The 11,148-nt window shown below is 47.3% G+C and overlaps 5 protein-coding genes and 1 non-coding gene across 6 annotated transcripts; 2 read left to right on the plus strand and 4 right to left on the minus strand.

Annotated features, from left to right (window-relative positions):
- Positions 1-310: 310 nt before the first annotated feature.
- On the plus strand, positions 311-1,182 carry FOMMEDRAFT_17871 (cyclophilin). Its single transcript, XM_007263678.1, has 4 exons — positions 311-359; positions 472-703; positions 770-904; positions 986-1,182. Exons 1-4 carry the CDS (start codon positions 345-347, stop codon positions 1,090-1,092), a joined length of 489 nt encoding a protein of 162 aa, XP_007263740.1. The 5' UTR covers positions 311-344; the 3' UTR covers positions 1,093-1,182.
- Positions 1,183-1,443: 261 nt separating this feature from the next.
- FOMMEDRAFT_152920 (uncharacterized protein) lies at positions 1,444-2,255 on the minus strand (the record flags this gene model as incomplete). Its single annotated transcript, XM_007263679.1, has 2 exons — positions 1,444-2,049; positions 2,115-2,255. 2 exons carry the CDS (start codon positions 2,253-2,255, stop codon positions 1,444-1,446), a joined length of 747 nt encoding a protein of 248 aa, XP_007263741.1.
- Positions 2,256-3,301: 1,046 nt separating this feature from the next.
- Positions 3,302-4,775, plus strand: FOMMEDRAFT_165976 (uncharacterized protein). The gene is made up of 4 exons (XM_007263680.1): positions 3,302-3,508; positions 3,574-4,155; positions 4,221-4,440; positions 4,513-4,775. The coding sequence occupies exons 1-4, from the start codon at positions 3,470-3,472 to the stop codon at positions 4,629-4,631; spliced, it is 960 nt and encodes a 319-aa protein (XP_007263742.1). The 5' UTR covers positions 3,302-3,469; the 3' UTR covers positions 4,632-4,775.
- Positions 4,776-4,833: 58 nt separating this feature from the next.
- On the minus strand, positions 4,834-6,877 carry FOMMEDRAFT_139002 (uncharacterized protein). The gene is made up of 4 exons (XM_007263681.1): positions 6,774-6,877; positions 5,900-6,703; positions 5,433-5,826; positions 4,834-5,352 (listed from the first exon to the last, which is right to left on the minus strand). The coding sequence occupies exons 1-4, from the start codon at positions 6,813-6,815 to the stop codon at positions 5,210-5,212; spliced, it is 1,383 nt and encodes a 460-aa protein (XP_007263743.1). The 5' UTR covers positions 6,816-6,877; the 3' UTR covers positions 4,834-5,209.
- A 382-nt stretch (positions 6,878-7,259) lies between these two features.
- FOMMEDRAFT_t20 lies at positions 7,260-7,341 on the minus strand. The gene has a single exon. It is a non-coding gene; the product is annotated as a tRNA-Leu (tRNA).
- A 286-nt stretch (positions 7,342-7,627) lies between these two features.
- On the minus strand, positions 7,628-10,392 carry FOMMEDRAFT_139003 (uncharacterized protein). Its single transcript, XM_007263682.1, has 4 exons — positions 10,118-10,392; positions 8,306-10,064; positions 8,163-8,239; positions 7,628-8,102 (listed from the first exon to the last, which is right to left on the minus strand). Exons 1-3 carry the CDS (start codon positions 10,324-10,326, stop codon positions 8,168-8,170), a joined length of 2,040 nt encoding a protein of 679 aa, XP_007263744.1. The 5' UTR covers positions 10,327-10,392; the 3' UTR covers positions 7,628-8,102; positions 8,163-8,167.
- Between the last annotated feature and the right edge of the window lie 756 nt (positions 10,393-11,148).

The following is an 11,148-nucleotide window of genomic DNA, read 5'->3' on the forward strand; positions in this document are numbered from 1 at the left end:
TAAGCAAGCCTGTCTGGGCTGATCCAGATCGTACAAGTTCAGCCAATAGGACGAATTGGAGATTGCGCGCTTGATTTGCTGTGTTATACGGTACACGCTCGCGTGCCACACGGGATCAGGTGAAGATGCATGTCGCCATATGGGTATTGAGGGCATCGAAAAGCGCCACTTGCCGATAGAGGGTCTCGATGAGGACATCTGATCTAATCAGCCCCAAAATCGATAATCACGACACTCTCAATCTGGGACACCAACCGGCTTGGACGATAACCTAATAAGAACCGGGGGACCTTCCCTACGCAGTTCCACTCTTCTCCTTGACCACCACCATCTCCAGCCCAGCCATGTCTAACGTCTATGTACGTATCTCTTCCCCTCAATTCATGCGGTCGATGCGCCACACGCGCTCGCCGCTCTAGTCAACTGGCTTCACGTACTGACGCATACATCCACCTGTTGGCGTTTGTCTAGTTTGACATCTCCATCAATGACCAGCAGACAGGGCGCATCGTCTTCAAGCTCTTTGATGATGTAGTCCCGAAAACAACGAAGAACTTCCGTGAGCTCGCGACGGGCGAGCACGGCTTCGGTTATGCAGGATCGAGCTTCCACCGTATCATTCCGTCGTTCATGCTCCAGGGCGGTGACTTCACCCGCGGCAACGGTACTGGTGGCAAATCCATCTATGGCGAGAAGTTCGCTGGTACAGTTTTCGTTCCTCCCACCTATTAGCATCAGTGTTCAATTGACTGAATGAACGCGCGAACAGATGAGAACTTCAAGCTGACGCACGATCGCCCCTACCTCCTCTCTATGGCAAACGCAGGCCCAAACACAAATGGCTCTCAATTCTTCATTACCACTGTCGTCACGTCGTGGCTCGATGGCAAACATGTCGTGTTTGGTGTGTTTTGTTTCCATCGCATTTCGCCCATCTAGATTGATTACGTAACACATTGCATTTTTCTGACTTTCTTTCTTTCAGGTGAGGTTGTCGAGGGTAAGGAGCTCGTCCAGAAGATTGAGACCCTCGGTAGCCAATCCGGTGCGCCGAAGGCGAAGATCACTATTTCCGGCTCGGGAACGGTCTAAGCACCATCCTCACGTTTTCGTTCTCAAATGAATACAGAGTGGCGCTGTGGGACTCTGGCATGAAGTAGCTAAGAAAACTAAATTGTACTACCTAGTAAAAGTGATGTCTGTATCTGGATTCAGACACAGTTTTTGTGTGATGTAAGCAGGAAGGGACGCTTTAGATTTCTTGAGTTTTATGGTGGCGTAGGCCTGGAATCCTCACAGGCCAGGAAGAAAGCGTTTAGCTGTTGTAAACACGAGAACTCGTATTTTAAGTTAGTACATGTGGACATTATACACAAGAAAATGCAAGACGTGGTTTATATGGCTACATGTCTATAACTAATTGACACGGGACAATGTTGTAGATCAGAAAACTTGACCTTCAAACTTTTGATCGAGAAAGGCGTACGAGCCCGCGTGCGGATAGAAATACGCATCCATATGCGGAGCATAGACACTGGGTTGATCGTTGTGCGAATGCAGGAGACCCAGGTTCATGTTGCTGAGTGGCAAGTTTTGGGCTCTAGTGAAAACAAGACCAGTAAGTTGAAGGTCCACACATAAACAGTTCGACAAGTTTCCATACATGTCAAGAGCACGCGCATAGATGATAGGATTTTCCATATCAAAAGCATATAGTTCTGTACATGTCCCAGAAGTGGCCATTGTACTAGAACCCGAGTATGGGTGAGACAGAGAAGCCGATGTGTCTATTTCATGTCCCTGTCGTTCCAGGTAATGCTGACTGAAGTCAAATGGACCTGGACTAGCTTCTTCAGCATTTGAGCGTATGTTGGGTACTAGCGGAGTCCTCGTGGCTTGGAGATGGCTGCAGAAAGACTCGGGGGTCTCCAAACGGATGTTGAGGATATCACTATAGTAGGAATCATTTGTAGTAGGAGTATTAAAATTATTCGTGTGTACTTGATTTTCGGGTGAAGTCTGGCAAGACTGAGTTTCACTAGGGAGGGTCTTGAAAGAAATATAGATGTGCATTCATAAGGCAAATGTAGGAACAAATAAATAGCACCACTAACCTGCATTACTCCGAGAAACGAGTCCGGAACACCTTTGGTACGTGCTCGTGCGTCACATATAGGAGCTTTCTTCGCATCGATTGATTCTATGCGTTTAGGATCCGTGAAAGGCCGATACTTTCCAAGGCATAGGAGAGGCATATAAGCATATAAGATAAGGCAAAGGTGAACGCGGTACATACAGTTCTACCAGATTCCTGACAGATTTGCAATTCTTTTGAGGCATTGCTAGACTTCTTAGGACTAGATGTCTATAGCACATGCCGGATCCATAATGAGTATCAACACGAAGAGGTGCACCAAGAACTTACACGGGAGTTCCTTCGGGAGGCCATGTTACAGAAAGCAGGATTGGCAGACTACTCAGAGGAAGACTGATTGATGGCAAATAGTGCAAAGAGGCAACACGTAGTTGAGAAAAATGTCACTATGGTGGAGTAGATGAAAGAACCCAGAGTCTAGTGAATAGGATGTTTTCTGGGGGGCAGACTAGGATGAGGATGGTGAGCCCTATTTAGATGGTTTGGCTTTAAACAGGATGGATTTCATGGATAGCATAGCATTGGCCTGGTCTCCATTTAAAAAACAGCAACACGAGGCAACCTTCAATTCTTGAATACGAGTTTGGCGCCTATAGATGCACTTCAGATAACAAGTTTCGGTTACCAGTGTCCTCAGTATTGCACAGCAGCTACGGAATGCACCATCATGAATGAATTTCACACAGGATTGCGAAATAACAGCACAGAAGTTTTCAAGAGGAACAACCTCGGTTTTGACGTTCTAAGTATCTGTTGAACCTCTCTTCCTGTGAGATTATCAGACAAAGCGCAGGTGAATAGAGTATCGGTTTGAAGAGACTTGGTTTTGGGACTTCTGCAGATGCATTTCGTGACAATAAACGCAAGCTGTTCTGCTACGCCCAAGCCAGCAGAGGCCATGAAACTTAATTTCACTGTAAGGAAGAAATGGGCTGTGTAGCAAAGTATGAAAAAAAGCTGTGAGTGTGGTGGGTAGAGTCACGGGTTCTCCGATCCGAAAAGGGAACCCCAGTGCGCCGCCTTTAAAGCTTCTCCATCTGATTCTGAACCTCAACTATGAATGAAGTGAGGCGATGGCTGCCTTCCTTTCACCTTCTCCGGCTGCAACGAGCCTCTGAGAGCCACTGTCCAAGGCACAGTTCTCGCGAAGTAACAAAAGTACCGCATTTACGACTTTCAAAGTCCGGTCACGATATCTATTGGTCGTGATTTCGAAGCTATCCTTACTCTTGACTCGACCCACTTCCCCGAGAAGCATTTCAGATTTTAAGATCTGTCAATTTGTCAAATAGTAGGCGATATCCTTATTGGATAATGATCATCAAGGAGGATAAGCTAGCACAAGCCGAAGCTGTACGTGTACACGATTTTGAATACGTGGAGTTTGGCAGTAAAGCTTCTTTCATCTCGAAATACAGGATGCCGAGCAACAAGGAGAGTCCTTACCTCCATACTCAGCCTCACCGCACGTTCAAGTTAACGCGGCGGAGCCGAGTCTGCCCACTGCTCCGCCGAATGATCGGCAAAGTCATGCAGCGCAATCTACTTCCGTTGCTGCATCGTCGACAGCGGTAGCCGCCTCAAGTTCAGGATCTAGTCCTGATACTGCATTAAATCCACAAGATCCTTGTTTCTCAATCAAATCGCCCCCAAATATCCTCCGCAGAAGCTATTTGCGCCTTCAGCGCTCGAACAGGCCTATTTCAGAACGCATCATCATTGACCCGTATCTTCCCTTTCCTCCCAACATTAATGTAAATGGATATACTTCGGATGGGAGAGAGGAGGACGAAGAGTTTGGACCACGTTTCGGATCTCCTGTCCCTGGTGACCCAGACAAGAAGAATGTACGAATAGAATGTAAGAATGGCACTGTGAACGCAGAGATCTGGGTTGTAGGTACTCCGAACACGAGCGTAGATCCAGAAAACGACGAAACGGGGGCGAAGAAAGCAGGAATCGATATACGCGGGAAGAACGGGTTTATTCACGTCAAAATGGTCTAATATCTTCTCTTTCGCGTTGCAAGTTGCAGTCGACTTACTGAGTCTCTATCCTGTCTTAGCATGCGTCGAAAGCTTCGCCACCCTTTGCACTCCGCGTTGCAGCGAAGAATGCCGGAGTGCGTGTCGAACTTCCACGTTCTTTTGTTGGCCCACTCACAACGCGGACACGCAACGGTTGGACAACACTCTCGCCTGAGCTCGCATCGTGCGTGACGTCTTTCAGCGAGGTACGCGGATCTCGCAAGTCGTTCATTGGTGACTTTGTCGAGTCTAATTACGGTAAGCCTACAAATAATATTGTCTGTCTCATACTCCGTTTTGAGAGGTGAACCATTTTGGACCCGGTTGTAGGCAAAGGAGACTGGGTAGGGTCGTCACTCGATATCACCTGTGATAATGGTCGCATCAGATTGTGCTATGTTGATGAGGAAGTCGCCAATACAAGCTTCCTAGGGCGTTTATTTAAATGACACCGCATGTTAACCTTCTGCTTCCTATGATTTCCGTTTACTTTTACATCTTCGGACCTTGCGTTCATCATTCATATATATGACATTTCATGTAGTTTGCACTGCCCGTTCAGTCAAAACAGCAGATAAATGGACATCTATGCATCTATATGTGAGGCTGTGTTTGTACAGGAAAGATAATTCAAAGATCATGCCGAGCATAGTAACTTCATGTAGAATAGTAAGAGTCTGCTTGGAGTTAACATGCGAATAAAGAACGCTACAAAATTCCTAAAGATGCAGAAATTACAAATAGATGTACAACAACACATTAAATCAGAGGTGGGTTGTAGACCCCACGGTGACATAGATACAGCCATGAAAGGAAGTCGGCTCTGCGGAGAATAAAACAAGAATAAACGACGGTGCAAAGCATATAATCGTCAATTATACATCGAGTGAACAGGTCCAGAGCTGCGGAACTAATACACGCATGGCAAATGCAGTGTTCATGCAACGGCAAAATTAATATAGACGGAAGTACGAAGGCTTTAGCAATCGATAAGAATTAACGTAAAGGTCAAGGTCCCATGGCAGGGCTACCACGCCTTATTTAATAACTTTACTATGAGCCTATCGGATTTTTGTTGCGGTGCTTCGTCGTCGTAGAAGACGCCTATCGTACCTGTACGGCTTTCAAGGTGCAGTTCATCAAAGGACCGTTCTGGTCGTTCCTTAAAATCTGTATAGCAAGACAACAGGATCAAGTGTTAGCCCTCAATAGGTGATAATTACTCAACAATATAAGACAAATATATTTACATTTGCTGTCCCCTACAAGATATCGGCCCCGTGCACTTTTCTTGTGCTCGGCAAGTGGGGTGACAAATTGTTCCATATCCAAAGAGAACTGCACAGGCTGACGAGGCGTTATCGGTGTTGCCGAGGTACCTCCTCCAAGCAAACTTCCACTCGAGCTACTTCCAGGGAGACTAAATATATCAATCTCGTTGCTCCACGATGTCGGAGTACCAGGGAGAAACGTCGAAGATATAGGTGACAACAGGGAGAGGGAAGACATCGAGTCAGAGGAGCCGGAACGCTCAAGATTCTTATTTGACTCCACCTGACCTACGAAGGTTCGTGGGATACCGATTGAGATGGGCCCTCGTACTGAGGTGGCATTTATTCGGAGCCGCTGATGAGATTGAGCGTGCTAAAAGAGACAAATAAATAACAATCAGACCTCATCGAACAGTCCATTAGAATATAACAATGATGATACTGACTATTCGAACAGTGATGGAACCCGACTCGCTACGAATGTCAATCTCTACACGAGACTTAAGTTTCTCTGGCCATGGATGTGAAGATGGTGGTGATGTCCAATCCTTCCAATAGTCCGAGGTCTCCTGAGAATCCAGGGAATTGCGACTTGAATGAGAACTACTGCCACTATGGCTATGAACAGAATCAACACCGCCATTCCTACTCATGCCAGTTCCGCGCCTTGATGATCCCTCTCGTATCCAAATGTCAACAGAAATATCCCCAGTCCTTGTCACAAGACACAGATTTTTTCTCTTTTGTTTCTTCTTTCCATTTGAGATTTTCTTGTTCTTTCCATTACAAAAGAGAAGAGCGCCTGGATCATCTGGGAGAAGACAGTCTGGCACTTGTAAGGTAGGATCAATGAGGAAGGTGCCTGTGATCGCGGCACACTCGCGTTCAATATAGACGTTATTTGAGGCTTTGATTCGCGAAGGGGCAGAGGCACGATATGCAGGAAGGACAGGGAAAGTGGCGGCGTATGGGATTGAAATCTGAGATGTGGATGGCCCAGGAATTGAACCAGACGTCGGTGGCGAAGGAAACGGAGCAAGAAGCGTCTGCGAAGAGGCGTTGCTATTGAGCGTCAAAGATGATTGCGACCGCCCAAAAGTTGTTGATGACCAAGAGGCAGAACGAGGATGAAGAAACGACTGGACTTGAGGCGTGTTTGGGAACGAGCGATCGCTGTCGGTTGATGGAGGCGTCGCAATAATGGGAATCCTAAGACTTCGCCGGGGCGAGTAGGGTGGTAGCGACTCCCGCTGGAGTGTGAATTGAATTAGAAATGACCAGTTATAGAAGCAGGCGAGACAGGGTCGGGGTAAAGCGTACCTTTACCTTCTCTTTGACATCAATCTCGTCCAAGAGAATCATTGTAGACTAACGGGGACAGCTGAAGATAAGAAGGCTAGTCCACGGCGGCAAGAGGGAAGCGAGGCTGGCGATGTACGGTATCGAGGAGCGTGGTGGCAGTAACTTGCAACTTCATACTCACCACCAGATCAGAGTCGCGCTCGCCGCTGACAAGTGCGGTGCATGACACGGTGTGATGCGTGATGATCGTAGCCTGCGTCACAGCCCGTTCACATCACTGAGGAGAATCATTCAATCAACTTTCAAGCGAGATGCTAGTTTAAAAACTAAATTGTAGTTATCAGGCAAATAAAAATACAATTTGCACAAGCATATGCTCTTTGTGTGCTGAGTAGTTTCATGCAATACAAACGCACGTCTACATCATAGTACATGCTGATACAATTTTCATGTTGTGGCCCTAATGAAGCTGCTGTTCCAAAAAGAGGATCTATAGATGACAGATGATGAGAGTGGGATTCGAACCCACGCCCCCGAAGAGATTAGATCCTTAGTCTAACGCCTTGGACCGCTCGGCCATCTCACCAACATCCCCGAGGTGGTTTTCAAACACTATAATATTCTGAATATACCGAGTTATAGTCCAGGAAAATTCTCGATTCATGCAGAGTTCTACTATTACATTTCCGAAAAAGCCAGGAGTCCTGAGACCGCTCTGTGCAAACAATTAGATGCAAACGGAACCTTTTGGACTACTTAGCAGTTGCACCAGAGGAGGTCGTCGTGCTCCAATGTTGAGCAATGCAACCACAAATGTGTATCAGCATTTGCATTTCAAGTCCGGGATACATGCAGAAGGAGCTGGAGAGTAGTTTGTTCCTCGCGTAGAATTAAAAAGCAACGCAGAAGCTTCAAGGTATGGCCTGCTACCTATGATCATATCGTCAATCCATACATGTTCACAACAGGCTACATGATCGTGCAAAGGACAGGAATCGCGAGAAAAATGAAAGGCGCAGCAGTAAAAATGAACCAAGAGAAGGCACAGCTAGATACGATACAGTCTAAACTACAGAAGAGAAAGGAAGAAGAGCTAGCAATCAGATGCATAAAAAGAAGAGGACTGCAAGAACCCGAAAGCTGCATGCTTTGATAGACGAGAAAAAGAAAAGGCGTTGCGTGAGCTGGAGACAACAAGGGTGGCGCAGGATGGCAAATTGACGAAGGTTTCGTGCAGTGCGTGTACGTGCGAGTAAAAGACTCAACAAATACGATGACGGTCGAGGGTCTAATGATTGCAATGTAGCTTGTATCAAGTTCATGGTATATTACAAGATAAAATGAATTCTGAGCCTCGATAAAATTAGCTACAAGAAAGTCGCTTGATACAGGGATAACATAACTTACAAGTGTCAATGGAATCGGGATTGGGGTAGGGACTCTTGATACGCTTGATACATTTTATCTACAAATTTCTTGTCGGTCTGTGCATGGGGATTGTGTTAGTCGAGATGAACAAATAAAAGGCCAATTAAATGCGTATCACGTACGTGAATGAGCGTTAGAACCTCCCGCACAAACGCATTTCTATTCAAGGCTTGTCCATTTCCCGTTATGAGGTTGGAGTCTTGCAGTGCAGCATGAAGCGAGCGTCCTACAGTATCCTGGCGGGAATCAGCCAGTGATTGTGAAGCTCCAATGCCGGACTTTACCCCGGCCCCATTCGAGTGAGATGCGTTCAGGCCGTGCTTTGATGCATTGGCAGGAGTGGGTCCCGCCGCGTGGACACCATTCTGGGCAGACAATACTCCGTTGGCCTTGGCTTTCTCCTTGCCTCTCGCATCCCTTCCACGAGCGGCATTAACGCTTTTGGTTTCAAAAGCCCGAATGTCATCCAGTTTGCCAATCTCACTGAAGTCTAGTTCGACAACCTCTTCAACTTCCACAGCCAATTCGTCTACAACAGCGGCAGGAATGGGCAACATCTTTGATTTGCCACTCGGCCAGAGCTCTTCACTTGACTGGAACGGAACCCGTACTGTTGAAGGTGCTGAAACCGTACGATTCGTCACTCCTGATTGCGCGTCTGAGTTCCGGCTTGTATGTGGTGCAGCACCTATACCGAGCGAGCGGGTGTTCGCTTCGGACGCTGCGTGCATAGGGACTGGTCGCGGCTTGTTTGGCGGAGACACGTATCCCAACTGCTCAACGCGCGCACGCGGCGTGGCGTCTCCTTTCAATGCACCTGAAGACCTTGTATTCCTTGAATTCGAAACCGAAGAACGCGTTCCGGGCAAAAGACGCTCCATGATACTTCTGCTCATTGACTGGTCTAAATCAATATTCATCGATGACTCAGACGTCCCTCCATCGTCCTCTCCGAAATCGGCTATGTATCCACGTTCCTTACTACGGTGCGCGCCTGCGGAACTAGGGGACCGTGGATGCTCTAACAAAGAAGCAGAGGTAGATGAACGCGATGCACTGCGGCTGTCCGAGCTAGGCATACCCATCAACTCATGGATGACGTCCGTAGTCAAAATCTGAGGTAGACCCGCGGTACTGGGTTTCGGGGAAATGATTTCCATATTATCAGGGGGAGTGCACACTGGTGGTGCTAAGCCAAGTTGTTGTAGAGTCAACTTTTGGCCTGCTTCGTTCGGTCGTCGTCGGAGAATTTTAGGTTCCGAAACGGAAGCGAACATTGTATTAAGAAGTGCTTGACCAGACAATGGTGCTTGTGGTGCTTGCGGGGTCTGGTCCGGTAGTGACTGCTCGGTAGTGGCCAGCTTGGAGAATAATTGATCGAGCTCAGACATATTTGTCTGCGTTGCAGGTAAGGACCTCAACATGCCCGAACTGTCCTTAGCATCAGAATCGTCCTCCTCCTTCGCTTTCGCCTTTGCAGTCTGGACTGTCTTAATAATTTTCTCTCGCATTTCATCTGGTAGGTCGCTAAGGAAGTCGTGCTTGACGTCGTCTCGTGTACCAGCGGCAGAACAATTCTGCTGTGGGACAACGCGGTCTGGGCCATAGCGATATTCGTCTGGATACCGTTCATTGCGTCGGATGTATGGTGAGAGGCGCATCATCATGTCACCCAGTGTTTCGCGTACATCCATAGCCATGGACCAGAATCCTGCTGTCTTGTCCTCGTCACCCATGGCATTTGGCGAGGTAGGGTTTAGAGTGCTGATCCAGACAGCTTCTCCCATGGGTTCAAAAACGTCGTCATGCTGGAAATAGCGTATATAGTCGTTCATTCCTTGGCGGTTAAGAATAAACAAGCCATATGTTGGTTCGATGTCTCTGAATGAGGCGTCAGATTGAGACCGTGGAGTAAAATGAAATAAGACAGATACCTTTCAAAAAAGAACAAGGTGCCTTCATACCCAGCCCTGTCCATACTAAGGTCGTCTTGCATGTAGTAGACAGTGACATGGGGAAATTGATCGAATATAGAGACTATGTGGGAGTCGCGGCGGCGTAGGACACGTAGATTCTTGTAGTAGCGGTCTGCGGGAGTCATGCCGATGTCGCCAGGCGGGTCCGGAGTTGCTGCTATTCTCATGATTGCTGTAGGTGTTGCAGCCTTTCCTTGTCGTGCTAGTGTTGACGTGGGCGAGCGGGCGACATTGGGCGAGGCACGGGGCGGACAGTATTGCTGTTGCTGCTGTTTGTTTGGAGTCTGCCTTGGGGCACTGGGAGTGTTGCCACGAAGGTTTGCATTTGAAGATGCTCGCGAGCGGCTGGGTGCCATTGCTGCTCGACAATTGAAGAAAGAAAGAGGGAGGTCGTTGGAGGATGCCCTGTACAGTGTATTCGCGACACGGGACTTGTGCTTACGCGGCGATGATCGACATGCAAGCGAAGATCGTTTTCGAGATGACCGCAAACAACAGCTCATGAACGCTGCATTTTCCATTGCGTTAAAGCGCCTACTAAACCACAATCTATGGGCTTTACTAGTTCCTTTGCTTCTCTAATCTAAAAAAATGTAGACCTAATTTTACCCAAGTGCGGGCGATACTTGCTCAATCAACGTCCACATGCAATAAATCCAACAGAGCTCCTAACCCCCACCGTCTGACATTCTACAGCAGGCAAGTTTTTGAGCATTATTTGGCCGTGTTTGTGTACATCGCGCCGTGGACGGTTAAAATCGCCAATTTTGCATGCACACTTCTTTATTCTTTCGTGCCATATTCCTTATCTCCTCAGCACTTTTCCTTTGTTGCTGCAGGAACATTATTCATGGCATAGATGAATTTCAGCTTCGTTTTCGCTAGCAGCACTAGCTCGTCTTGCAACGTGCGATGATGGTCCTCTAGATAGTAACGAAAGCTACAGTCATGTTTTCCCCTAAAGAAATATTTGACACCTTATCATATTT

Source organism: Fomitiporia mediterranea (assembly GCF_000271605.1).
Source record: "Fomitiporia mediterranea MF3/22 unplaced genomic scaffold FOMMEscaffold_3, whole genome shotgun sequence".
In the NCBI taxonomy this organism is placed as follows: domain Eukaryota; kingdom Fungi; phylum Basidiomycota; class Agaricomycetes; order Hymenochaetales; family Hymenochaetaceae; genus Fomitiporia; species Fomitiporia mediterranea.